Here is a 26,008-nt window from a genome sequence, read left to right as displayed (position 1 = left end):
GACTGAGAAAGAATGTCAGAAAGAATGTCACTTCTATGTTCAAACAGTTCAGGACACTTCACCTGGGGAATGGTGCTGCCTCCAGAGAGCTTGGTCTTTCCACATCCATAAATTTAGTTGAAACAATCCCTACAAAGCATCAACTGCATGCAAACGCTTGAGTCTCTTTGTCTGGGTGATTTTAAGTGGCATCAAACTGATAATTAAAGTTAATCATAATCTATATGTTTATTTATTTAAGTAGTAATTTTGTTCACAAGAGCAAAATAGTGAAGCCCATTCAAAAGGCTGTGGACATATATTTGATGGACTATTATTTAGCTATGAAAAACTAAAATTGTGGTATCTGCCACAGTGTCTACGGTTATTGAAGACACTGTACTTACTGAAATAAGCCAGCCAGAATATGACATACTGCTGGATCCCGCTTCTGTGAAATAGCAAGAGTTGTCAAACTGATGAGGAGTGATTCCCAGAGACTTTTGGGGAGAGCATATGTATAATTGAATAAATGTATGCAGCTTTACTTTTCTAAAGTGAAAAAAAACCTAGCAATAAGTTTCTTAAGGTTGTGCATAGACCTACCAACACTAAACTATAAATGAACCCTAAAAGCAGTTCAGATGTTATTTTTATGTTACATGTATTTGATTGCAAATAAAAAGTTTTCAAAATGTTAAACTGTTTGCTAACTAGCTAGATGTGTGAGAAAAGCCATGGGCTAAAAATATAATTCTATATGCTTTTTCATTTTTCTCTCCTATTCTCCTTAAAGTTCAGAATATTCAGTCATTTTATATAGACAGTGTCTTCCAAATCCATACCAAGGTGTGAGTTGGACTGGAGAATTTTTTTCCATCTACCAAGGGCAAGAAATAGAAAGATTTCTAAATAAAAGGAAAAGTATGGTATTTGGAGTCATACCCACACTTCAACATCAAAATATTTATGCAACTAATCCCGCAAACATTGCGAACATCATTGTGCAGAGAGCAAACAAAGTAAAATATTCCTCTGATTGTAAAGAACAATGTCCTATTCACACAGCAAACCTCAGCAACTATACAATATTATTCAACCTACCTTGCTTCCGCACATCCTCTACAGCAGCCACCAACTCTTCTTTGAGGTCTTGACTCTCCTTAGCAATCTGTTCACCCTTTTCCAGGAAGTTCTGGGTAGCTTGTTCCACAGATGCTGCCAAAACATGGGCTTTCTTTGACCTCCCTTTCTTTTTACCCGATGGACCTTTGTTGCTTGTGTTGACAAGTGTTGTCACCTGGAACACAAAAGAAAAGCTATCAAAAAAAACACTCTGAATGACTTTCTAGAGATGTGCTGTTTGTTCATAATTTCTAACTATCCATTAAGGCCAGGAAAAGGTGTTGGTGTATCTAAAGCTATGGTTACAGGCAGTTGTAAGCTGCCCAATCTTTATGCTGGTGGAGGAGCATAGAATTTCTGGAAGAACAACTGCCCATAACTTCTAAGTCATAGTTCCAGCCCTAACTTCTTTCTAAATACTGTAACTTGAAAATATATCTCAATTGCCAATTTAATCTTACCATTATATAGAAAGAACTACTTTGTTATTAAAGCTTTTAATGTCTTTCAAACAAACTTGTTAATCCCTATGGACTCTGGAACCTTTTTCTGCATCAGAGAGAAATCTAAAGGGGAGGAATAAATACAGGTGTTCTATAATATTTTCATAACTGTTGCTATTTCTTTTTGGTATTGAACAAGGAACATATCAGCTTCCCAAGAGGGAGAGTTTTGTGATTTGCTTCAATTTACTTGTATCATGCTAAATTCAGTTATTAAGGAAGCCAGTCCAAAGAAAAGTTCCATCAAATGGTACAGTCATGATGGTTCCTCTACATTGTGGAGTGAGTAAAGCCATTAGTCAATGTCATGATGCCACTGACAGCACCAAAGGATACAAAGCTTCAACTCAACATGTAGCTTGATGGTCAGTATAGGTAGGACCAGCAGTAGAAAAGTGGTCAATACATTATTAGGAGCTACTATATTCAGATCTCTTTTGATTAATTAGACACAGTAAGTTATATAAACACAAGGACATTTCAGCATGAACATTATATAAAACGTAGCACACACAAAAATCTAATAACATTAAAATTAGAATGTCAGCTAGTGGCAGTTTTACTATAAAATGTGCATTCAATGAGTGACACATTCCACTCTTTACAGTCCCAGCCACAAGAAAGAATCATGAAAAGAAAGGCATACTTGTCACAGGTGTTGCTTTTCTGATGTGCAGGAGTATTTTCTGTAATGAGGACACAATGACTACAACAACATGCTACTCTCCAAGAAGATCAAGGCTCCAGAAGAGTCCAATACCTAGGAACAATGTACACTCCAAGCAAGCAATAACAACCATTGCAAAAAACCTCAGCTTAGTCTATGCACTTTTCACCAGAGAAAATATTTGTTATTTTCATTTAGCTGTAAGTCATTCTTATCATATTATATAGTTCTGTGAATATTTGTGATCTATGTTGGTACACTTTTCAAATTAGAAAAAGAATAGAATGGGAAAGGAAATACTAATTTTTGGTAGACTGGCAGTTTTTAAGAACTGGGAGCCAATCATGAAGCTACAAAAATAGCTGAATGTCTACATCACAAGGTTCATCTCTTGAAAAAGTAAACAAATGTCACTCTTCTACTATCTCTGTGCATTACTGTATTATGTGTAATTTAGAAGATACTCATAATAACAAGGCTATCTTAGTTTCCTTCATGTTGCTGTCATTAAACACCCTCACAAAAGCACCTCAATGAAGAAGAGGAAGAAATAGAGGCCATAGTCCATAATTTTGAAGAAATCAAAGCTTGACAAAGTTAGCTACACTGAATCCATAATCTTTATTAGAGAGCAATGAATTAATGCATGTCACCTGGGGTTCAGCTCACTTTTCCCACTTGTATACAACCACTGATCTCCTGCCAAGTGTTTAGTGCTATCCACATAGAATGGGGTATCCTGTGAACCTAGATTCACACTCTTGTAGACATACCTACAAGTCAACCTAATTTAGATAACCTACTTGAGACTATATTTTCTGGTTATTCTAGATTGTGTTAACCATCATACAGGGAGAGCAAATATTTGTTTGTATGGACAAAAATAAACATGGCACATGATCTGGGAGCTCCTAAGGAAAAAGCAATAATTCTTAAGCCAATTAATTTAATTGTCTTTTAAAAGCTTAGGATTACTCACTAGTTAAAGGGGAAAGAAGGAATAAAGAGAGAAGATAGAAAGCGATGTATGTGCATGAAAGCACATAGGTCTTCAACAGCTAATAACAAAGAAACAATTATCCCTATTGTTGCTATTATCTGTTATTTTACTGGAGGGAAAAATCAATAAATTAGGTAAACCACATGAGGAAGTGACATAAAGTATTAGACAAAATAGACATTAAATCATCTTATTCAATTTATAGTTAAGTCTGTGTTGCTGAAGGCGCTTCACACACAGTTCAGACAGAGCAGGTGGAGAAATCAGGCTGGATTTGACCAGGAAGACTCCTGACTGAGTTCCAGAATCCATCAAGCACAAGTTGATAAGGAAGAAAGGTAATTAAGAGACCTACCCAGCCGTAACGCCTATGAAGCACAACAATGACCAGAATGTCAAGATATCCTCCACTGTGGCATTTCCATCTTCCTGCTTAACAGGCGATAGTTCACGTTAGTATTGTAGACTTAGCCAACTGTGACTGGTGAAACCATGGAACCTAGAGGAGAATCTCCTACTGCTAAGTTCCCAAACCAGTATCAATCTCTTTCATACTTACCCTTACACGCACAGATAAGTGTAGCTCTAACTTCTCATTAGAGGAACTTCTCTTTGCAACAGACACAGACCATTAAAAAAAGCAACCGATAAAAATACAAAGAACCACTGATGGCCCAGCCCCAGCTGAAACATCTGCAACACAATCCCTACCCTTAAGACTCATGGGAAAAAAAACCACAGAAGAACAGGTGGAGAGATTGCAAGATCAAGACAACCAGAACATATGTTGTGAGAGTGTATCATCTGCATATGATATAGAAGCTACACCCACAGATTCTTAACATTATGGCCCATAAAGAACAGTTAAATAATGGCAATACCAGTTGACATTTCAAAGGATTAGATAAATACCACAAGGCTAAACTCTACATGAAGACCTATAGGCAATTATTGACTGTTGAGAGAGATCGGTTTTCTCCAAGTCTAGGCTCCTAATTGGTTATCTAATACCTAGTCCTCAAAACTGAAAACATATACATATGAGTAACCCTAAATCTACTCATCAACCCAACATGTTATACTGCGTGTGTGTGTGTGTAAAATGATTAAATAAAAATGGGAAGAACCTGGTGGGACAAGATGCAAGATGGAGGCAGGGCATGGTTGCAATATAATACACATACATGATTTTCTATAAAAAGGCTTCTAGAGAAAATGTGAAAAAATACAAAATAATTTGAGTGCATATAATAACAAGGAGGATGTTGACTTTTAAATAATTGATAAAATGATTTTTTTAAAAACTAAGAAAATAGCAGTAACCCACAAACTGAGATGAGCAACTAATACATCTGATGCACTCAAATTTTTCATAATCTTGAGTTAATATTACCAGAGATATCTACAGTATAATGAGTATAGTGTTACATGGAGAAAGTGATAGCATTTAGCAAAGAACATTTAAGATAACCTGAATAACTCATTCTCCACCACACTCCTAAGAGGACTCAAGCTAAGAAAGACATGCATTTTTCCCCACATAGACTACAAATAGCACATTCAGATATATAATAAATTCATAAGATGCTGCTGAAACTATGAGCCAGAATCAAGCCTTCTCCATTTATGTTCTTTCTGACAGGTGTTTTGTCATACTATGACCGGGGGGAATTCAAACAGTGTGTACACTAAACAGAGTATAAGAAAAGCAAAAGAATTTCAAAAACCATGTCACTCGGTCTTAATGAACAGAGAGAGAGGAAAAGGAAGTGATTTTTCATTTGTAAAGCCAATCAAGAAAGCAAACAAATAAAAACCAAAGAAATTCTAATGATCAAGAACTAAAAAGATGTTAAAGAAGAAAGGCACTCTAGCCCCAAAGATACATTCAGCACCTATTACACAAGGAATTTGGAGTCACCATCTCCTGCAGTCAGCATCCCTGTGGGAACAGAGTTTGCATCCAGGGATCAGAGCAGCAAGGATATATTCTAATAAGAAAGTGGTAGCATAGAGTTGATGTGCTCCCCGTGTATAAGATTGGATATTCAGACTTGCATGGTTTTGGGTAAGTGATGCCTTCTGGCATTGACCTGTCCAGGAACATCGGCTCACAGGAAGTCCTCCTGGGTGGGCGGAGGGGGGGGTTCCATGGTGAAGACTATGCACGTCCTACTACAGTAAGAGACATAAAGAGTCAAAGCCCACCTGATGGCACACAAGGACTGTACTAGCAGTTTCCCTAGGAAGTATAAGATGGGTCTTGAGAGTATTCTAACTAAAGAAAACACAAGAAAATTCTGACTTTTCTGTCTTCTCAAATATTAATAACTTCTTTATGCTGATACATCCAGTTTGGTAAACAAAATGGTTTGCATTGTGTTGTTTTCATACAAGCACAGTTTGAAATGTGTCCTTATTGACTTGGTGCGTGTCTCTCTTCTCAATGGGGCACACCACCACCAAGTGGGGTAGATATTTTGGTGTGTACACTGAGTAGTTACTGATGAAGCAGTCTTCTCATTACACATGGGAATTTCCATGATATTACTGCTAAAATATTGGCACTTCCCTAAAGCAGGCTCAATCTTACCCTGTGGCCACTAAATTTGTAATAATTATGATTTATTTTTATAATGAGTTAAATATATTACAAATTTGTGGACCCTACATGTTAATCTATTACTCCCATACTGACCCCAACAGAACATCCAACTCAGTGTTGTAAACTGCACCATGATGGTAAGTTTTTTCCTATCCAAACACATGAAAACAAGTGTTTTTATTTTTTGTTGTTTTTTGGTTTTGTTTTGTTTTGTTTTTGTTTTTGTTTTTCAGGCACCACTAAAAATTAAAGTAAGCTCAGTGAGCTTTCATGCCAAGACAACAGCACCTCACAGCAGCATCATTCTCTCAGATCTATTCTAATCGGTGGTGGCACCACACAAACTCAGCGCTGATCACAGTGTCCTTCTGTGGCCCAAAGCAGCAAGGTCTGTTTTTCAGCAAAGCAGCCAATGTTTTGAAGCAGTGTAAAGTGAGTAGGAAGGCATTTGTCTTTCTAAAAATCTTTTTGAGTCATCAGCACCCATGACAGGAAACTCATGCTGTCTAGAAAGTCCCTAAAATAATTAGGGAAAGATTCCACTCTATTCATGATTCACTGTTTTGCATTTACTAACTTTAAAGCAAAACAAAAGCAGACTGTTCAAAGACTAGAAAGTTGAAACCAGGCTAAGTACAAATATTTTCCAATCAGCTCTAATTAAAGAACTCAGCTAAATCTAGCCTGTCTTCTCCTAAGGGCCACCACAGGCATGGGGAGAGACCTCCGTCTGCAGAGTGCTCATAGACTAGCTGAAGGACCCAAGATTCATCCCCAGATTCCACATAAAACTGAGGAACAACGGCAAGCAACAGCAATACCAGCGCTGCAGAGCAGACGGGACATTACTGGGTCTTGTTTACAGTCGGTCTAACTGAAACTGGGGGTCCACCAGCCTCATCTGAATATGATGTAGTTAATTAACAGACACAAGACTGTGCAATGTGTGGATTTCTCCACTTGGGCTATTACTGTCACCCTCCCAGCAATCTTGGAGGCCAGCTAGTAAGGACAAAAATGCCAATGCTAAAAAAGATACTCAGGCACTAAAGTTTCCTTTGGAGGCGTATAAACCATGGTTGAGAAAAGTCCGTGTAGATATTTTGCAATAAGAAGACACTTTTAAAGTGCGATATGTGTGAGATTTTAATGAACAGTCTGGCACTGTAGCTAATATTAACTGTGTTCACATATTATTTGTACTTAATTAAATATCTTCTTGAAAATTTTAAATCATTCTTATTAAACATACACATTGTATATGAGGTATATAATGCTATTAGTAAAGGAATGAACAATTGCTAGATGACTAATGCATTTTGTTCCATATACATGCAAATAGATATGTTTATAAAGCATTTGCTTATTAGTATGAACTCCAACATACACTCCATACATACACACATGTGCATATACCTAATATACAATTCATTTTGCTTCTTTTGATATTTCAGGTTACTATTTCAATATTTATATTTTAACCTTGTATAGATTAAAGAAAGCTTTTAGGTTTGCTGGTAGTATTTCTTCTTTTCCTTGAGAAACAATTTTAATTGATCATGACTGTTCATATACAGTAAAAGAAAAGCATTTTTATCATATTTCAAAGGCTTAGGTATAATTTGATTGCTACTGAACAGTGTTACAAAAAGTTGGTTATGTTTTCACATCTACAACATGGAGATACAGATCACAAATCTAAAGTCGTGCAAGCAAAGTTCTCATTACTGAATGTAAGAAATGCCAACTATAAAATTTCAAGGAAAACATGTAACTGGTATTACAGAGGATGAGAATTCAGTTTGTAGACCCACATGGCCCTGTAGAATTGCCCCTAACTCTAGCTGCAAGGATTCTACAGCCCTTTTCTGCCTTCTTGGGCACTTCCACCCATACACATAGTATTATGGCTTGCATGGGTTGCCAGAAACTCATGCGTTTGAATGCTTGACCTACAGCATTCAAACCTTGTTATGAATTGTGGCCTTGTTAGAATATGTGTGACCTTGTTGGAGGAAGTGTGTCACTGTGGAGGCAAGGATTTGCGGTCTTATATGCTCAAGTTCGGCCTGGTGACACTGTCTCCTTCTTCTGTCTCCAGATCAAGATGCAGAAGTCTCAGTTCTTTCTCCAACATCACGTCCGCCTGTGAGCCTCCATGCTTCTCACCATGATGAAAATGGACTAAACCTCTGAAACCAAAAGCCAGCCTCCATTAAATGTTTCCCTTTATAAGAGTTGCTGTGGTCATGGTGTCTTCACAGAAATAGAAACCCTAAGATACGTGGCATACATTGACACTCATACACATAAATAGATATAATTGAAAAAAAAAATCGTTGCCGTTGGAGAGATGGTTGAGTAGTTAAGAGCACTTTCTGCCCTTTCTAGGAGCTTGTTGAGTTTGGTTCCCAGCACCTACACAATTACATACAACTGTTGGAAATCGAGTGCTGGAGAATCCAGTGTTCTCTTCCGACCTCTATAGAATTGTGTACACTGTATGTTATTATTTGTTAGCATTTTATCATCATTATGTGTTTTAAGATCTCATCTCCTGCAGCACAGAGTGACATGCTTATGTTCATACAGACAAAAATAAATATGTTCATACACACATAAAATAAAAGTAAATAAATATTTAAAAATCAAGAAGCCAGCTAATGTCTACTATTTATACTGTAAGTGTCCCTCGATCATACATAATTTGCAGGCCTGATATCTGGGATGGAGTTTTAGGGAAATGTTGCAACTGTTAAGAGATTGTGCCTAGAAAGATGTCATCAGGTCTTTGGGGTATGTCCTCACATTGGATAGTCAGATCCTTGCACCTTCATTTACTTTGGTTCCCCTCATTCTCTCTCGCACATTCTGGTCATGGAGAGAATGACTGTGGGCAAATAGACATGGCTTACTCTATCACACAAGGCGCTAGCTTGTGTAACTGATCACAAACAGAAACTGCCAACCTATGCAACATTGAAGCATCTTTCTGTAGAAGTTTTCTGTCTCATATACTCACTATAACAGAAGATTCATTAAAAATATATTGTAAGTGGTGACATTGGCGTCAGTATTGTTAAATGAATTTATATAGATGGTTAGATGGTCAGTTCAAATCATGTGAAGTAATACGGCCTACCATGTTTATTATATTTCCTTGTTTTTATAATTTTGTTTGTTTTGAGATACCATCTTCTGTTGTACAGATCGGACACAAGCTCTCTATGTATCTAAAAATGACCTCAAACTCCTGATCCTCCTGCCACCACTGCCTACTAAATGCTTGGATTAAAGATATGCATCACTTTGAGTTGCTTATCTAGGGCAAATCAAAGAATTAGGTGCAAGTGGTCATCACACTAATGAAACGCTTATCTTCCTCTGCTTGTCATAAAGAGCTTATAGAAATGTCTAATGCTGGACTCTTCTACTATTAATTAATTGAATGGGCATCAGGAACTCTGTGATCTATTAAACAAAGAGCGGAACCCAGATGGGGTCGTATGACTTTCTGACATAACACATGTGCCTGACAGCTAGCAAACACGCTTCCCTCTAGTCCCAGGTGAAAGAGGGCGGTTCACACCAAGGGCACCCAGTCCTGCTGGTACACTTCGGTGGAAGAAAACAAAATTTAAAAATGGCTTGAAACTCTGTTTTCTTGGAGACTCTGAAATTAAAGTTGGGCCGTTGTCCTATGCAGCGACATATACAGGGTTTTACTGATCTCTGGGTGTACTTGCACTCCGTTGAGAATTTTAGGTGTGGTTGGCCGGATTAGGGGGTACATGGAAGATGGCTTCCAGCTGTCAGAAATAGAAATGGCTCTTGTGGGTATTTACATTTTTCTTATAACTTAATTCAAATAGATGCCCAAAGAACTGAGTGTGTTCTCCTATCGGAAAATATTTAAATGCCATTTGCAACAACTCTGTACTAAATGAGACTCTTACACACTCGCTTGTCCAAAGGCTAAAGTATTCAGAACTTCATGAACCAACTACCGCACTTGTTCGATTATTTCGATGATATCAGAAAATATCCCCATGCTTGGGAGAGTGGAGGACACTTAATCACATCCTCCATTAAAATTATTCAGTGTCTGAATGTGCCATATAGCCTCCCTGGGCTACCAGCTTCCAGATATCTTCGAAAGGGAGGAGCATAATCTACCCCCTAAAATAAACTATTTTGGAGAACAAAAAAAAAAGGGTATGCATCAAAACATCTGGAGAAAATGGAAATTCCCATTTTAAATTTTCCTTAAGAACTTTAAACATATTACGTTTTACCGTGAAATAATTGTGATTTCTTCTAACTGCACAAATTTTATTTGCATGATTATTTTTGTACTTGAAGACATAAAGTACACATTTGAATGAGATAGTTATTCACTATGAGTGATAGTTATTCACTGGATAACTAGTCTTTGTCTGCTTTGTCAGTTTGAGACATAAAGATTATACTGGTAAATACTGCAAAGCCTCCTAACATCAGGGTATCTTCCTCAATACCAAAAACCCTGATGTGCCTCAGTACAACTCAGATATGTCACACACTAGACACTAGGAAATACTGTTAATCATGCATTTGTTATTTCTGATCACTCCAAAGAGTGGGTAGGAAGGTTATAAAAACTGGAAGAGAGGTTAAAAAGGGCTCTCAAATGCCATCTTCCCAACAATACGTAGCTATTATAATCATGAAATTCCAGCTACTGCAGATTATTACATTGCACCTGCCCAAAAATGAGCACATTAACAACAAGAAATGGATGGAAGAGGGACTCAGGGGGCCCTGATTCTCACTGTTGAACTACTTCCTATGGATATATTCAATGAGATGGGAAGTCACTGTCTACAGCTTTGTTCACACAGATTGCCCTGATTAATGGCAATAGCTCATATGACAAATGAACAGTCATGAATTTGGGAAAGGAACAGTTAGATTTGATAGGGGTGGAAGGGAGATAGGAGAAGATGGATGGAGAGAACAAATGGATTGTATTATGTATGTATATGAAAGTTTCTAAAAATAAATTAATAAAATGAAAGCATTTTTCATATAACTAGTTTTTATAAAATAAAACTAAAGCTTTCTCTTGCAAAAAATTAAAGTTTCCCCCTTTCTTTGAACTAAAATGATGAGCAAAAGTCCATGACTAACTGAATACATGCATCAGAAAGGAGTGGGGGCATCATTCAAAAGCCTTCTTTGTCACTTAAACCTGCTATGGAGAGGACCAGCACACTAACCACTAACTTCAATATAGATTAAAATAAACTTGAAAAATCATTAAAAAACAACTATTTAGGAACACTTCTGGGAGAACTTAGTTTGGTTCCGAGCATCCACATAGGATGGTTCACAGTTGTCTGGGACTACAGCTCCAGAAGATATGACACCTTTTTCTGGCCTCTGTAAGCAACTGTACTCAAACAAACAATTAAAAGTAAACGAAAGCATTATCTTATCAGATAAAAGTAAGGTACTCATTTTCATACTTCAATAAAGACATCAAGTGCTCTCTTTCTCTCTCATACTTTCATAGAAGCCTTTGCCTATAGTTAATGTCTTTGCATGTGCCTGTGCCATTGCTATTTGACATATATCTTAAATAAAGTTTTGTAAAATCTTAATAACTAGAATACATTTTAAAGCTAAATTTCAGGTCACATTTTAGAGAATCCAATGACTGATTTTTATATTAAAAATTCAATAATAATCACCTAAATTAAAAATAAAAATGAATATGTACACATGTACTAGCATGGAAGGAACACTACTGTTCTCACATTTCGTGTCTAGCACTTGCAAACCCCAGGTAGACAGGATTAGGAAAAACGTACTAAAAGCTACGAAAATGTCATGTTTCCCTATCAGCACACACAGGTTTCTCACAAAACAACAAATAGAAAATTTCCCAAAATATCAATCTTTCAGTGATTGAAATATTTTCAATTCTATATTTTCTCTTCTAGAATCAAAATATCACATATAATAATTAATAGTAACATAATGTCATCCAAATATGGAGCACTATCCAACTATTTCCAGCCCATTATACATAGTATGTTTATAAATTAGGAATCACAAGTTCAGTCCCTATTTCTAAGATAAGGTCTTGCATCCATTGAAAAGTAATTGCATGTTAGAGGTTATTCATCCTAACTGTTCTGAGACTTAGGGATCATTAAGGACATAGGGTGGAAAGGATTTTGAGTCAGAAGAAGGGGAGCAATAATGTGAAATGCTATCTTATGGGCCTTGCATAGACAAAGCTGTCATTCCACAAATCAGCTGTATGCAATAAATATACACAAAATTGAGTTTACTAACATCCCATGACAAATCAGAGAAGGATCTATTGGGCCTTAACAAATGGCTACTTATAGATTGTGAGGGAGAGACAGTTATTGTATCTACCTTTCTATCCTCTGAGTCACCCAGAGGATTCCAATGTAAAGTCCCAAACCCGTGATTAAACAGATAAACCCATCAAAACTCAGTGGGTTTCAAACTGGAAATGAAGGATTGAAAGGGAATTGTAGGAGGAGTGACCTAACAGAAGTGGGAGGAAGACTGGACAGGGGGCGAGCAGTAATCCAAATGTAATTTAGATATGAACAGAATTGCCTAAGAGCAAATTCAAAGAAAGGATTTAAAAATGCACATTAGAGGCTACAGGAACTTACAAAGACTAATAATTGAAATTTTAATTTATCTGACATGTTCAGGTTATCCCTTAAAACAGTGGTAAGTGTAGGTTTGTCTCACTTGATACATTATGTAAACTTTCAAAATAAAAATCCATTGTTCTTATGGCTAGCTAACTGGTGTGTCTGCAGAATTTCCTCAGAGCATGCATGACATACCCCACTTTAAAAGAATCCCTGGCTTTTCAAAGAGATAATTACATAATCTGCTGACATTTCCTGGATTTGATATGTACGTGCACATTATTGTTCTCCCATTAGGTTATAAACTGCTGGTGAAATGCCAATAACATGAGAAAAGACCACGTTGACATTTCCTGTGGGTCATCTCCATGGACAGAACGCCCGCCTTCCACTTGAATGCATTGCTTTGGTGTGCAGCCATGCTTCTTAAACATTGCTTTTCTGAAGATTCTGTGGAATTGTTGATGAAGGAGGGGTAAATGAGCAGAATGTAATTATCCTTGTCAAGATTCTTCTTGTGAATCTTTATTTGGACAATTCGTAAAAAAAGGGAGGCAGTGAGTTTTCTAACTAAAGACATAATTTCTCTTTAAAACCATTAATGCATGGAAATTGTAGAACGTGTCTTGGGTGATCAGGACTGAAGTATTTAGCATTGCTGATTGAAATGTGAAGTAGGGTAGAAATGAAAAGCTATGAAGCCTACCTTGCATGTGTGTGTCTCTATATCTACATGTGTGTGTAAATGTATCATTGCATTGCATATATGTGTATGTGTGAATGTATGTGTGTGTATGCATGTATTTGTGTATGTGTGTGCATGTGTATGGCTGTATATGTACATGTATGTTTATGTGTCCTTATATGTGTAAGTTTCTCTGTGTGTAAAGTGTTCATGTGTGTATGTAAGTGTATGTATGTCCTGTCTGATGCATGTAGAGGTCAACCATAGGTATTTCCAGAATTGTTCTCCACTTTATTTTTTAAGACAGAGTATCTCATAGAATCTAGAGCTGACAGATTCATTCAACTGGACTGGTTGCTTACAAGTTCTGTAATTCCTCCTGTCTCTACCTTCTCAGATCTGAGAAAATAGACACTCACCAATATATCTGGAATATATATCTCAAACCAGAAATGAATGATTGAAAGGGAATTGAAGGAGGAGGAGCTTAACAGAAGTGGAGGTAAAATAAACTGGGTGAGCAGTAATCAGAATGAAATTTATACATGAATGGAATTGCAAAGAACATATATGAAAACATTGAAGATACATAATTTTAATATATATTATATATCTTTGTATATGTATATATATAAAATGATTTTATTCATATTTCCAATGAATCTTGATTACATCCACACCCAGATCCTCACTCCTACTTCCTCAAACTTCGTACTAATAATTGTCCTTCCAACTTCCCTGTTTTATTTATTTTTAAATTTCTTTGTTAGTTAGAGTTTCCTGCACAAATAGGGACAACCAGATAGCTATACAAAAAACCATAAAAGACTACCAAACAGCTATCATTCGCCTACAACTAATGCAGGTCTTGTTTAAGTAACCATAAACACAACATCAGGTCAACACTCCTGCCTTGTCTAGGAGACAGCATTTCACAGCACTCCTTTCCATCCTCATCTCTAACATTCTTTCCTACTCTTCTGCAGTGTTCCCTGAGCCCTGCAGGATGGGTTGCCATGAATGTCTCTTTTTGGGGCAAGCACTCAATAGTTACATTGATCAGTTCTTTATCTCTGCCTCAGCTGCTCTCCACTGCAAACAGAAGCTTCTCTAACCGATGTTCAGACAGTGCTAATCAACAGGTCCAAACATAAAGATTTAAAAGACAGTTTAACCGCATGTATACTTTACAAAACAACAGTAGTACATGTCCCCATCAAGGCCTATGACCTGCCCCAGTCATGGTCTTTGGACCAGGTCTGTCATACCAACATGATTTTCCTCCTTTGGAATAGGCCTCAAATCTAATCACAAAACAGTTGGTTAGCCTCCAATCTTGTCACTAATTCTACCCGTCAGTGCATTCTTCCACCTTTTCTACAGATTAGCATTCTAGCATGCAAAGTCCAATGCTGGGTAAATAATTGTAGCTTTTGTCCACCCGTAACCTGCGAGCATTAAGAAATTTAGCCAGCACATCTGAGTTTCTAGGTGAGTTTTGGAGAATCTAGCTCAGGTCCTCAGCCATTTCCCCAGGTTCTGGAGACTTCCACTTCTTATCTTGGTGGGAAAGAGACTGGCTCTGATATTCACTTTTCTGTTTTCAAATAATAATGGCATTGAATTCACAGAGAGGTTTTGAATTTTAAATACAGCAGTTTATCTGAGACACACTAGCTCTGTAACTAAAACGACATTGACTATAATATTAAACATACAATCAACAACCCTATGGGGCAGAACCTGACTTCTAAGGTCACGGATGGCAATATTCAGATGCGAGCTCTGACTAGTCAGGCATTTGCTGTGTGTTACTGAGATCAATCAAACTTTTGGTGTTTCTCTTTCTTTCCTTCCAGCCTTAAAATAAAAAGAATAAGAATCTACAAACTCCTGCTTCCTGGAGGGGGCTAATGAGAATGTCAGTGTTTGTCTGCAGATTGCTTCAGTGTCCCAGTTTGTCATCAGTGGACAGAACTGGTTCCTGGCTTTGTCTTAGGAGGCTGAGTACACCTGCCCACTTGCTGAAAAGGTCAAGGCTTTCTTGCCTGATCCATTTGTGTTCCTGGCTGCTGCCCGGCCACCTGCCACAATGGCTGCTCTTCTTGCTGCTGCTATACTTCCAGGCAAGAGTGAAGCCAAGGAAGAACTGGAGGACTCAGATCAGGATATGGATTTGGTCTCTTTGACTAATCCTCTCAGAGCAACCAACTCAGGCAGCTTGATTTGTGAAACATGGAAACAAAGGGCAAAAAGTTCGCAATTTACATGTAAGATTTTTTACATTTTTTTTCATACAGCGTTCAGAGAATAGTTCCCCAATTTTTCAAATAAAATACTTTCATTTGGAAGTTATATTTTTAGCAGTGTGCTAGTGATTTTAAGAGTGGGGCATTTTCTAAGCTAGGAAATCTTAGGCAGGTGTTTAATTGGACTAATTAGGCAACATGTAGTCACTTCCGGTTTTCTATGAGCTCTTTGTGGATGCAGATAAGCAACACAACTGATTGCCTAATTAGACTATTTAAAGCTGACTTTTTTATAACTAAGATTTTTTTTAACTCACAATTATAAACTGAAGCATGTGTTCTGAAGTCCTATGCTTTCTTTTTTTAATCACTGATTTATACATTAATCAATCAGTCTATCACTGTTACTACTGTAACATGTGTATATGAGAGATATAAATGCATATCTAAAGCCACACACATCAATATATAGATATATGATATGAAATTCACCAGAAGTTCATCATAGTAGTTTCTAATCAAATGAGAGCCATCTAGAGCCAAAAATTAAAAGTTGTTCTTTAATGTAAACAGCTATAAAACATGTTATTTTTGGAAACCCATGAACTATCTGGTCTATGCATGTGTCACTAAAATTCTTTCTCTGCTAGGAACCCATACAGTAGCTCTCTGACTGTTCCCCTTGTCCTAAAAAACAAACCGAGGTATGATTCTACCAAGAATCACTCTGGAGCATCAATGAATTCACAAGTCATACTAACAGAGCCATGGCTGAGGAATGAGGGGATACAGGCAGGACTGTGAGTGGTCTTAAAGCTGTGACACTAGAAGTTCTGAACCAGCATGAATGATGATACCTCCTCAGCCACATAGATAAGGCTCCTTCCCTTAGTCCTTTCTTGCCTATGGATTCAAGCCCCATCCCCGAAGCTGCATGTAATTAAGGTAGAACTCCATACAACTGGCTAAAGGAAGTGGCTATATACGAGGAGAGGTAGAACCACCCTCCTTGCCCCTCCATCAACAGTCATCATGCCCAGTTGTGATGATGTTTTGCAGATCACACAGATGGTCTGATGAAGATGGCACAGTTTGATAGCAGGATTTCCTAAATTATGACAACCTTCCATTTCCATATTGAGGAGATATAGCCCCATGGGTCCTTACATCTGGCCTACACCAGATGTATGAGGTAACTGGGTTCACATATACTTCATTAGCAACACCACCCACTCATTCAGTGGCTTTAACTACTTCTTCATGGACACACATAGCAACTCAGGCATCATGGCTGGAAGAAGGACTGTGGAAAGTCCATGTTCAATCTATGAGTAATAGATATTTTAATGGAAAGATTACAAAGGGTATTATAATGAGAAGATGATTTCAAACAGTGCATTGCTGGTTTAAAAATGAGTGCTGAGTATGCTCTATTCACCTAGCCCAGGCATTGTTCTAGAACAAACAACAGCCTAAAATAAGAGAGCAAGCAGGCCTCACTAGAGATGTAGAGAACATCTAACCATACATAAACTTTAGGGTTCCCATCCCCTGGACTTTCCACTAAAATGCACTGCCTATCACATGATGAGCATGCAAACTAAAATAAAACTCCGGGCTAGTGAGGAGAGAAGAGATAACATGAAGAGAGTTGTTGGTGCTGCCACCATGGCACTCTTGGCTGGGCTTCACAAGATTAAATTAGTAATATGTCATGAACCAGACTTGTGATGGAGGCTGAGGCATTCCATGCTATCAATGATGGCCTAGGCTACACAGTCATGCTGATATCCCGATGGTACAGGGCAAGCTGCATATCGTACACCATAGTAAGGCAATAAATAGCTGATGGATGTGGAGACAAGATGCAGATCTTCTAACCTAGGGAGAAGAAAAGACAAACAGGAACAATGCACAAATTCAGCCACAAGGTTACTGAGTTTTAGTCTAAACGTCAGTACTAGAAGCAGCAATAGAAACGATCTGAAAGCTTTCTCATAAAAGTCAAATCAGGCCAGGCAATGATGGTGCACACCTTTAGTCTCAGCACTCAGCAGACAGGAGAATTTCTGTGAGTTCAAAGCAAGCCTGGTTTACAGAGCGAATTCCCGGACAGGCTCCAAAGCTACAGAGAAACCCTATCTCGAAACCCAAAAACAAAACAAAACAAAAAAGTCAAAAAATCAAATTGGTATAATAGAAGTCAGCACTGCTAGAACATGCTAGAACACACATGAAGGCATCCTCTGTTTGTGACCAGATAAGCTGGTGAGTGACCATCAGGCTCAGGTGTAGAAGAGTAAGCAGAAAGCCTCTCTCAAAAGTGCTTACAGGTATACTGTTGGGAGTTCATTTGCTAGAGAGTGTTCATGTATACTTCAGTCACAATGTCAAAACAGGAAGAGAGTCAAATGTTAGCATCCTGACAGTGTCTCACTGTTGTTCATTCTCAGTAGTAATACCAGTGACAGTGGACGAAATCAACAGATACCCAGAAGAGATATTTGATAAACAAAGCAAAGGAACATCTTCACAAGGCAAGGGAAAGCCTATGAAGTCGTTCCAAGAGACTTGAATCCTTTGAATCCTTCCAATTTTTCAAAACTTCCATCTCTCCAGGATCAGCAGAGCTGGGAAAAGCAAAGGGTGATGGAAGGTCAGAGGTAGGAAGATAGATAGTCACCTGACCACTTACTTCTCCAGCAGATGTTTATGTATATGCCAAGAAAATTAAAACTGAAGAAATGAGGATGGAGTGATAGACGCTAAGCATATATTGACCTTGAGAGGATTCAAGTTTAGTCCCTAGCAGTCACACGGCACAGCTTACAAACCCTTCTAACTCCAGCTCTAGGGGATCCAAGGCACTCTTCTGGCCTTTATGGATACATACTCACAGACATATGCCTCTACCATATACACACACAAACATATTTTTTCTTAATTCTTAAAAGGATAAAGTCCTCTGAAAAGACTACAAAAAACAATTGCTTATTTATTCTTGACTTTCCTGCTCTATCATTTTCTCCATTTTTTATTGATCTACACATTTTTCTCTGCTTCCATTCCCTCCTCTCCTCTTCCATTCTACTCTCTCCCGTGACCCTCATGCTCCCAATTTACTCAGGAGATCTTGTCTTTTTCTCCTTGTCTATCATTTCTAATAATCCAAACTTTCTTTGAAACAGTCAGAACTCAGTTATCTATGAGTTTCACACACACGCATTTAACTGAGTTTTGAAAAATAATCAATTCATCTGCACAAAACATGTGCAAACCTTATTTTGCTGCTATTATGCCCTAAATAATATATTATAGAAGCTGTTTATATACACATTTATGTCACACTGGGTATTAGAAATAATGTGAGATGATCTTAACTATGTCAGCAGAATATGTGTGTGTGTGTGTGTATAATTTTTTTAGGCATTTTATAGAAAGGAATTTTGCATCTTTTGGGGAGTAAAGGATACAATGGAACCAATTTAGATACCATGTGTCAAATGAATTAGCACATAATTCTCTTAAAATAAAAATAATGGGCCGGAGAGCAGACTCAATAAGAATGTATAATGCCCTTGTACAAGAGCAATGACTGAACTAGGTAAATTATAATCACCTAAAAAAATTAAGGACTATGTATTGAGGTCCTACTATGTTTAAGCGCCCACCAATATGTAGGGCAGTGGATATGCTTAGGCAATCAGGAAAAGGCACTGTCTTTCAACTAACTATTAAGTTTAGAAAATAAGGGAGCAAAACTCTACCACTGTAAATCTCAGCAGATGATAACACCAATCTTTGCCAGTGTGACAGGGAAGCCCTGTCCTCTGAACAGGATGGAATTACAGGACTTTTTAAATGGAGGTCAGCAAAGAAGACAAGTAGTTCAATTATCGCAGAAAACTACAGACCCTACGAGCACCACTGAACAGCAGTCCAGACTGTTAGCTCCTTGAAGCATCTGAGGCTATTTCCTTTCTCTATTGTATTTTCTAACACTTCCAAGTGCTACATTAACAAATCAGCTAATCATTTGTCCACATCAATCCCATGAATACTTTGAAATCATAAGTACTCATTTTATTTTTCCATCTCCAACTACACAAATACAAGCATATCTACTGTACCAGTCAATAAAATTCAGACTATCTTGTATACACTCTTTACTTGTCCCTTTAAGACTTAAGTGGTTTAGTAAGCATTTTTAAAATCAACCTGTCTGTCTGTCTGTCTGTCTGTATGTATGTATACATGTATGTATTTCTCTCTCTCCATGATGTACATGTGCATGCATGCATGAGTGCTCATGTCATGACATACAACAGCAGAGAGGTCAGAGGACAGTTTTTGATGTAGGTTCGTAGCTTCTACTTTGAGACAGGATATCTAGTAGTTTCCACTTCAGAGACCTGGCTAGCCTGGCCTATTAACTTCCAGGGCTTTCCCATGTCAATCTTCTATCCCTCAACAGAATTGCTTGGATTGCAGATGTGTTCTGCTGCATTCAGTTCTAAGTGGGTTGTGGAAGTTTAAGTTCAGGTCCTCAGGGCTTGTGTGGCAAGCCCTTCACCCATTGAGCCACATCTCCAGCCCTTATTAAGCATTTTAAAACGTTGTGTCTTTTGATGAGCTCAAATGCCTTTGCTCATCACTATGTATATCATGGCCTCACTCAGGGCATGGCCCAGAGCAGGCATCCTAAAAGAATTGATAGAATAAAAAGTACCAGGGACTTTTACTTCATATGTGTGTAATTTACTCTATATAAAGCCTTATACTTAGATCTATGTACTTAACAGGTTTAGACATGAAAACTTAGAAAATATAAACATTTATACTTAAATCAAATTTAGCATAAAAGCAGCTTCAGAAATTTCACTGAAAAACTTAGACAAGGAAATACAGAAAAATGTTCTAAACAATTTGTATCCATCCCCCTCCTGATTTATTGGTGCTGACATGCTAAAACATAGGTTCATCACACTGTATATATAATATATTTCGGTGAAATATTAAGACATTCATTATATCACATCATACCTACAAAAGTAAGTTGGTATCCATTCACATCAGAGATATTAGGTAGAAATACAGAGTGTAAAATTTAATAGTATATTTTTCTGCAGGTAGACTCTGATTTGAGCACTAAGGTTGACATTCAGTAGAAGAGGTACTACTCTAAAAATCACACCTTTGTGCATATGGGAAGCATTAACTAGATCCATGGATAATTAATGAAAAAGAGACCAGTTCAGGCACCCTCTCCTCTGCAGCCCAATGAACAATCTGGGGACCTCTCCTTGGACCTGGGAACCCCTCTAGAATCAAGTCTCTTGCAAACCCTAAAATGGCTCCCTTAATTAAGATATTTACTTCCCTGTTCCCATATCCATACTTCCTCCATCCCACCCATCCCATTCCCCCAAGCTTTTCCGAATCCTCCCCTTCTCCCATCTCTCTAACCATCTCCCCTTACATCCACTCCCCCCCTCCCCGTGCACTTGTCCCATAGCCACACTGATGAATATCTTGCATATCACCATGGAACCTTCATCTGGCGATGGATGGAGATATAGGCAGAGACCCACATTGGAGCACTGTACTTAGCTCCCAAGGTCCAAATGAGGAGCAGAAGGAGGGAGAACATGCGCAAGGAAGTCAGGACCACAAAGGGTGCGTACACCCACTGAGACACTGGGACTGATCTAATGGGAGCTCACCAAGGCCAGCTGGACTGGGAGTTATGGAGCATGTGATCAAACTGGACACTCAGAATGTGGCTGGCAATGAAGGCTGACTGAGAAGCCAGGGACAGTGGTTCTGGGTTTCTATTCTACTGCATGGACTGACTTTGTGGGAGCCTGGTTTGTTTGGATGCTTACCTTTATAGACCTGGATGGAGGGGGGAAGACCTTGGACTTCCCACGGTACAGGGAAACCTGACTTCTCTTAGGACTAGAGAGGGTGGGGGAGGTGGTGAGGGAAAGGGAAAAGGGAGGCGGGGAGGAGGTGGAAATTTTTAAAAAATAAATAAATAAATTTAAAAAAAGAAAAAGAGAGAGGTTGAGATATTAAGAAGGAAATGAGGTGGGGGCATTCTAAGGAGTTATCAGGAGGGAATGTGAATAGATATAAACAAATAATTTTATAAATTCTTGAAATTTTCAAAGAATAAATAAAAATACTTTGAAAACAAAAGACTCATTTTTATAAAACATTAGCCTTCAAAATTATGTAATACGTATTACAAAGTGATTTTACTAGATAATATTTAAAGTAAATGTGTATGTGTTCATACATAGCTATCTAGTGCTATTGTTCTTGGCAATTTATAAATAAGACAAAGTAGACATGACTCAGGATATTAAGTTTATCATTAGAGCATAATTTTTTAGATACCAAATGGAGAAATAACAGACTGTAAACATCATAAGCTGAGCTCAATCATGGAGATAGTGTCTCCAACTAGAAGGGTAATACGGTGAAAATTTCTCTGTTCTAGGGCAATAAGAGAATAAATGAACAATTTTGCCTCTTAGGTCTCACAATAATTAATACATAAAATTCTTATTATAAGACACATATGCACTATTTGAATTTTCTTCCCTTTATTCATGCAAAGTGTTAAACAAAAGTGAATGGAAAATGCCCTAGCCCTTGCTGTCCATTACCAGCATTTCTATGCAATAAAAAAGCCATTTGACATAATGATGGGGTCTTCTCATGCATGCATTTTTACCTTATCATATTTTACTAATCCATGATGGAACTTAAGAAGTTCTAAAATACTTACTTTTACTTATATATATGATTGTGTGTGTGTTTGGATTTTTTTTTTGGTGTGTGTGTGTGTGTGTACTACACATGTAAGGGTACATGGAGGCAATAAAAGGGCACTGGATTTCCATGAGACAATTCTAAGTGTCTGATATTGGTGTTGCCGCTGAACTCCACTCTTTTACAAGAGCAGCAAGTGTTATTAGACAATGAGTCATTTTCCAGTCCGTCAACAGTTTTGCTTAATGGGAAAGATACATGTTTTCTGTACAACAGGGGTCTAACCCTTTTTTGAAATAATTCATTCCAGAGACGGAGAAAATGTGTTGGTAGGTAAAGAATGAGAACCAAAATTGAATCCCAAGCACCAGCCTAACTCTGAACTGGGTCTGTGGCCACCTACAATCTCAGAACATATAAGAAAGACAATCCCTGCAACAGCTATCTAGCTAGAATATCCCAAATGGCAAGTTCTAGAGTCAAGTGAGAGATATGGACTCAATACATAAGGTGGAGTGCCAATGAGGGAGGCACAAATGACAATTCAGCCCTCCCAATGCACATGGACCCATATACATGCGTACTCCCTAACACACTTCCCCGCCCATTCATATACATGCAAGTATACCACACATATAAACATGTATATGAAAACCATAGATAAAAAGAAATAAGTCATGCCTGTTGCTTTATCCATGAGTCACAGCCTGAGTTATACAAGCTTTCTTCATGCATCAAAGTAATGGACTAATAGAAGAAGAATTCTAATGTGGTAGAATGTGGTGAATGACAACCACTCAACCTTGACAGTTACCTGAGCCAAAAGAGCTAAATTTTTAGAATTTATTAGCCAATTTCATGGATAGTTAAGCTATGCATAGTATAAAATTTTATTGTAGACTCATTGTAAGTAATATAAAAATATGTTGAACATGATCACTCCAGTCTCTTTCATATTTTCATACTATTAAAGGAAATAACTCTTCAATCAGGACGCAAGGTCATAGCTTAGTAGTTTCACTTGTTAATTTCATCTGAAAAATAGCTGAAGACAAGTTTATTGGTTTACCAGCATTACACTGCAATATTGCAAAACCAAATTCTAAGCTTCCCTGAGATACTACTAGTCCTCAAATGATTGAGTTAAAAGGCCACATGCAGAGTGTCTTTGTAGATTATATGAGGTGGAAGCAAAGTACATTGCAGAGAGACTCAAGAAGAGTTGGTGCTTATACCTGGTAGCTATTGTAAGTCCTGTCAGACCATCATGCCCATGGGTATACTCTTTCTATCCTCAGTTAGATAAACTACGACTGCTAAGTCACACAAAAGTCATCACTTGCCTCTAATGGCATGGGAATTAAGAACAATATTGATTGCAAGCATTAGCTTTAAAAAAAAAGTAAAAATAATAACTCAAAACACAGAAATATTACACACAATCTAAACATTCTTCCAAGGAAACACAGTCACATATTTACTCACTGTCAGAGGCTGTTTTTCATGACACCAGAGTTGCAACGTTAAGCAAGAAATTTATTAGGCCAATTACTGAAAATGTCTCCGAACCTCTGCCATGACATCAAAATGTTCTGATGAGTGGTGGCTTACCAGTCAGACCCTTGCTTCCCTTTGTGCATAACACATTTTATCACTTATCGGTGAAGAGATAAAGAAAATGGATGACAGAGGAGAGACTGAACATTGCTACCATTAAGATAAGTTATGGAGATCCTTGTAGCATCTTCTTCAGTATTTATTTATTTAATCTCAATTTGTTCTTCCTTTGGCCTTTGGGAGTAGAGAGAAATTAGGCCAATCAAAGCCCAATAGATATTTATCTGATGCATCTTAGAAATCGACTTCTCTGACCTCCTTGTGCATATATGCAACCCAAACAGAGCAACCGCAGAAAGAGATACAAGGCAACACTGTTTGGTTCAACGTATTGACTGTCAAGAACAGTCATCACACCACTTTGTCTTCAGTCCAGTCTCATTGCCCACTAGACAAAGAAATTATCAATCAAATAATATCCATGGAGACAGCCAAGATTTTCTTATTTCAAACCAAGGTGCAACTCAGCACCCTCCACGCAGCCACAGAGGAGTAGTCAGGGCATGTGCTAGAAACTATATATAGCCCTTCTTAGTTGGCTTTCTATTGTTATTATAAATACCAAGACCAAAGGCAACTTGGAGAAGAAAAGCTTTATTTCACTTATACTTCATGTTAAAAGTCCTCACTGAGGGAAGACAGGGAAGGAAGTAAAGTGAAGTAGGAATTCAAGCAGAGATCATTAAGGAATTCTGCTTATTGAACTGTTTCTCATGGCTTATTGAGCTTACGTTCTTATACAATACTTGACCACTTGTTCAGGGGTGGCACCACCTATAGTTGAGCTGGACACTTCTACATCAATCATAAAAATCAAGAAAATGCCCAATATTTGCCTCTAAAACAATCTGACGGAGGCTCTCTTCTCAACTGAGGGTCATTCTTCTCAAATGTCCCTGGCTTGTATCCTGTTTATAAAAAATTAAGCAGCACATCATCTATAAACAAAAAGTAATAAGTTAGGACATTATAATAACCCTGCATCTCTTTTCCTCCTGTATGGTAGAAACATCTGCACATGAGTACAGAAAGGTATTTCTCTACCACAGTGCCTTTGAGGTAAACTCAACCCACAGAGACTGTAGGTAAATAGTAGCCCAAACTAAAAGGTAAATAATAATAAAAGTAACGGTATAAAACATTAAGACATTTCTCAGAAAGCAGAGAATGCAGGTTTGCCTAGTGTTTGCAAGGTCTTTGTTTCCATCTCCAGAACTGGAAAAAAGAAGTGGGGAATGTATGTGTGAGTAAGTGTGAATATGTGCAAGATACACGAATCACAGATCTTACAGAAACACATATATTGCCTCATTTTAGAACTCTCAATAGTTGCCACATTGGAATACTTAACTAGGTAGCAGTTGAAGTAAATTTAAAAGCAGCCTCAACACTTCTATGGACTCTCTTATCAAAAGGGAAGGATATGGTGAAATAGACATTAAGGGCTCTGACTAGATACCATGGGCCCTCCTTCCACTCCAAACACTACTCAGTCACACACATCCATTGGATGTGCCTTTGCGAAGACCCAAAATAACATCATTTCCTGAGAGCAAAGGGAATCTATATAAGCTGCTTTTCTCACTGATGTGACAAAATGCCAGAACAAGGCTCTGTTTCAGGAGGGGATAGCTTACACTGGCTCACAGTTTGAAAGGCTAGTCCTTCATGGTTGGAAACACGTGGAAACAGGGGCATGAGAACACAAACATGGCGTTTTGATTCACGTTCTCACTTCCTTTCATTCCAACACTATAGTCCATCCCACCCTGATCCTGGTTTGAGTTTCTTTTAACACATTGCCAGGTTACTGCATTCAGCTTCTTATTTGTTTCTACCTGTGCAAGCAATCCATATCGTTACTGAGCTTTAGACTAATGAGGTATTATAGCTGCTCAACTACCCTCACTGGATTTCCCCTAACTGAAAAAGAAAAGAAAATGAAATAGCCTTATTCAGCAGCCAACTATTGCCAAAGGTAGATCCCAGGAAGTCAGTCTGCTCCCTCCTTCTGCTTCCCTCTCTGTCAGTCCTTTCTCTTCCTTCCCCCATCGCTTTCTTTCTCATTCCATGAATCCTAATCCTCTAACAGCTCTTGGAGACTCTGTGTGGTGG

At 37.9% G+C, this 26,008-nt stretch overlaps 1 protein-coding gene across 2 annotated transcripts in view; it reads right to left on the bottom strand.

Moving 5' to 3' along the window:
* Nucleotides 1-26,008, bottom strand: part of Ctnna2 (catenin alpha 2) — a 1,097,293-nt gene that overhangs the window by 880,582 nt on the left and 190,703 nt on the right. For both annotated transcript variants that reach the window (XM_048416544.3, XM_048416545.3), the window contains exon 3: nt 1,084-1,279. In XM_048416544.3, coding sequence (XP_048272501.1) covers nt 1,084-1,279 — 196 coding nt within the window. The remainder of the gene's footprint in view (nt 1-1,083; nt 1,280-26,008) is intronic.

This window comes from Myodes glareolus, chromosome 6, assembly GCF_982192425.1.
Source record: "Myodes glareolus chromosome 6, mMyoGla1.1, whole genome shotgun sequence".
Lineage (NCBI taxonomy): Eukaryota > Metazoa > Chordata > Mammalia > Rodentia > Cricetidae > Myodes > Myodes glareolus.
Note: the sequence above shows the minus strand (reverse complement) of the source record. Positions and strands in the feature narration are given on the sequence as shown.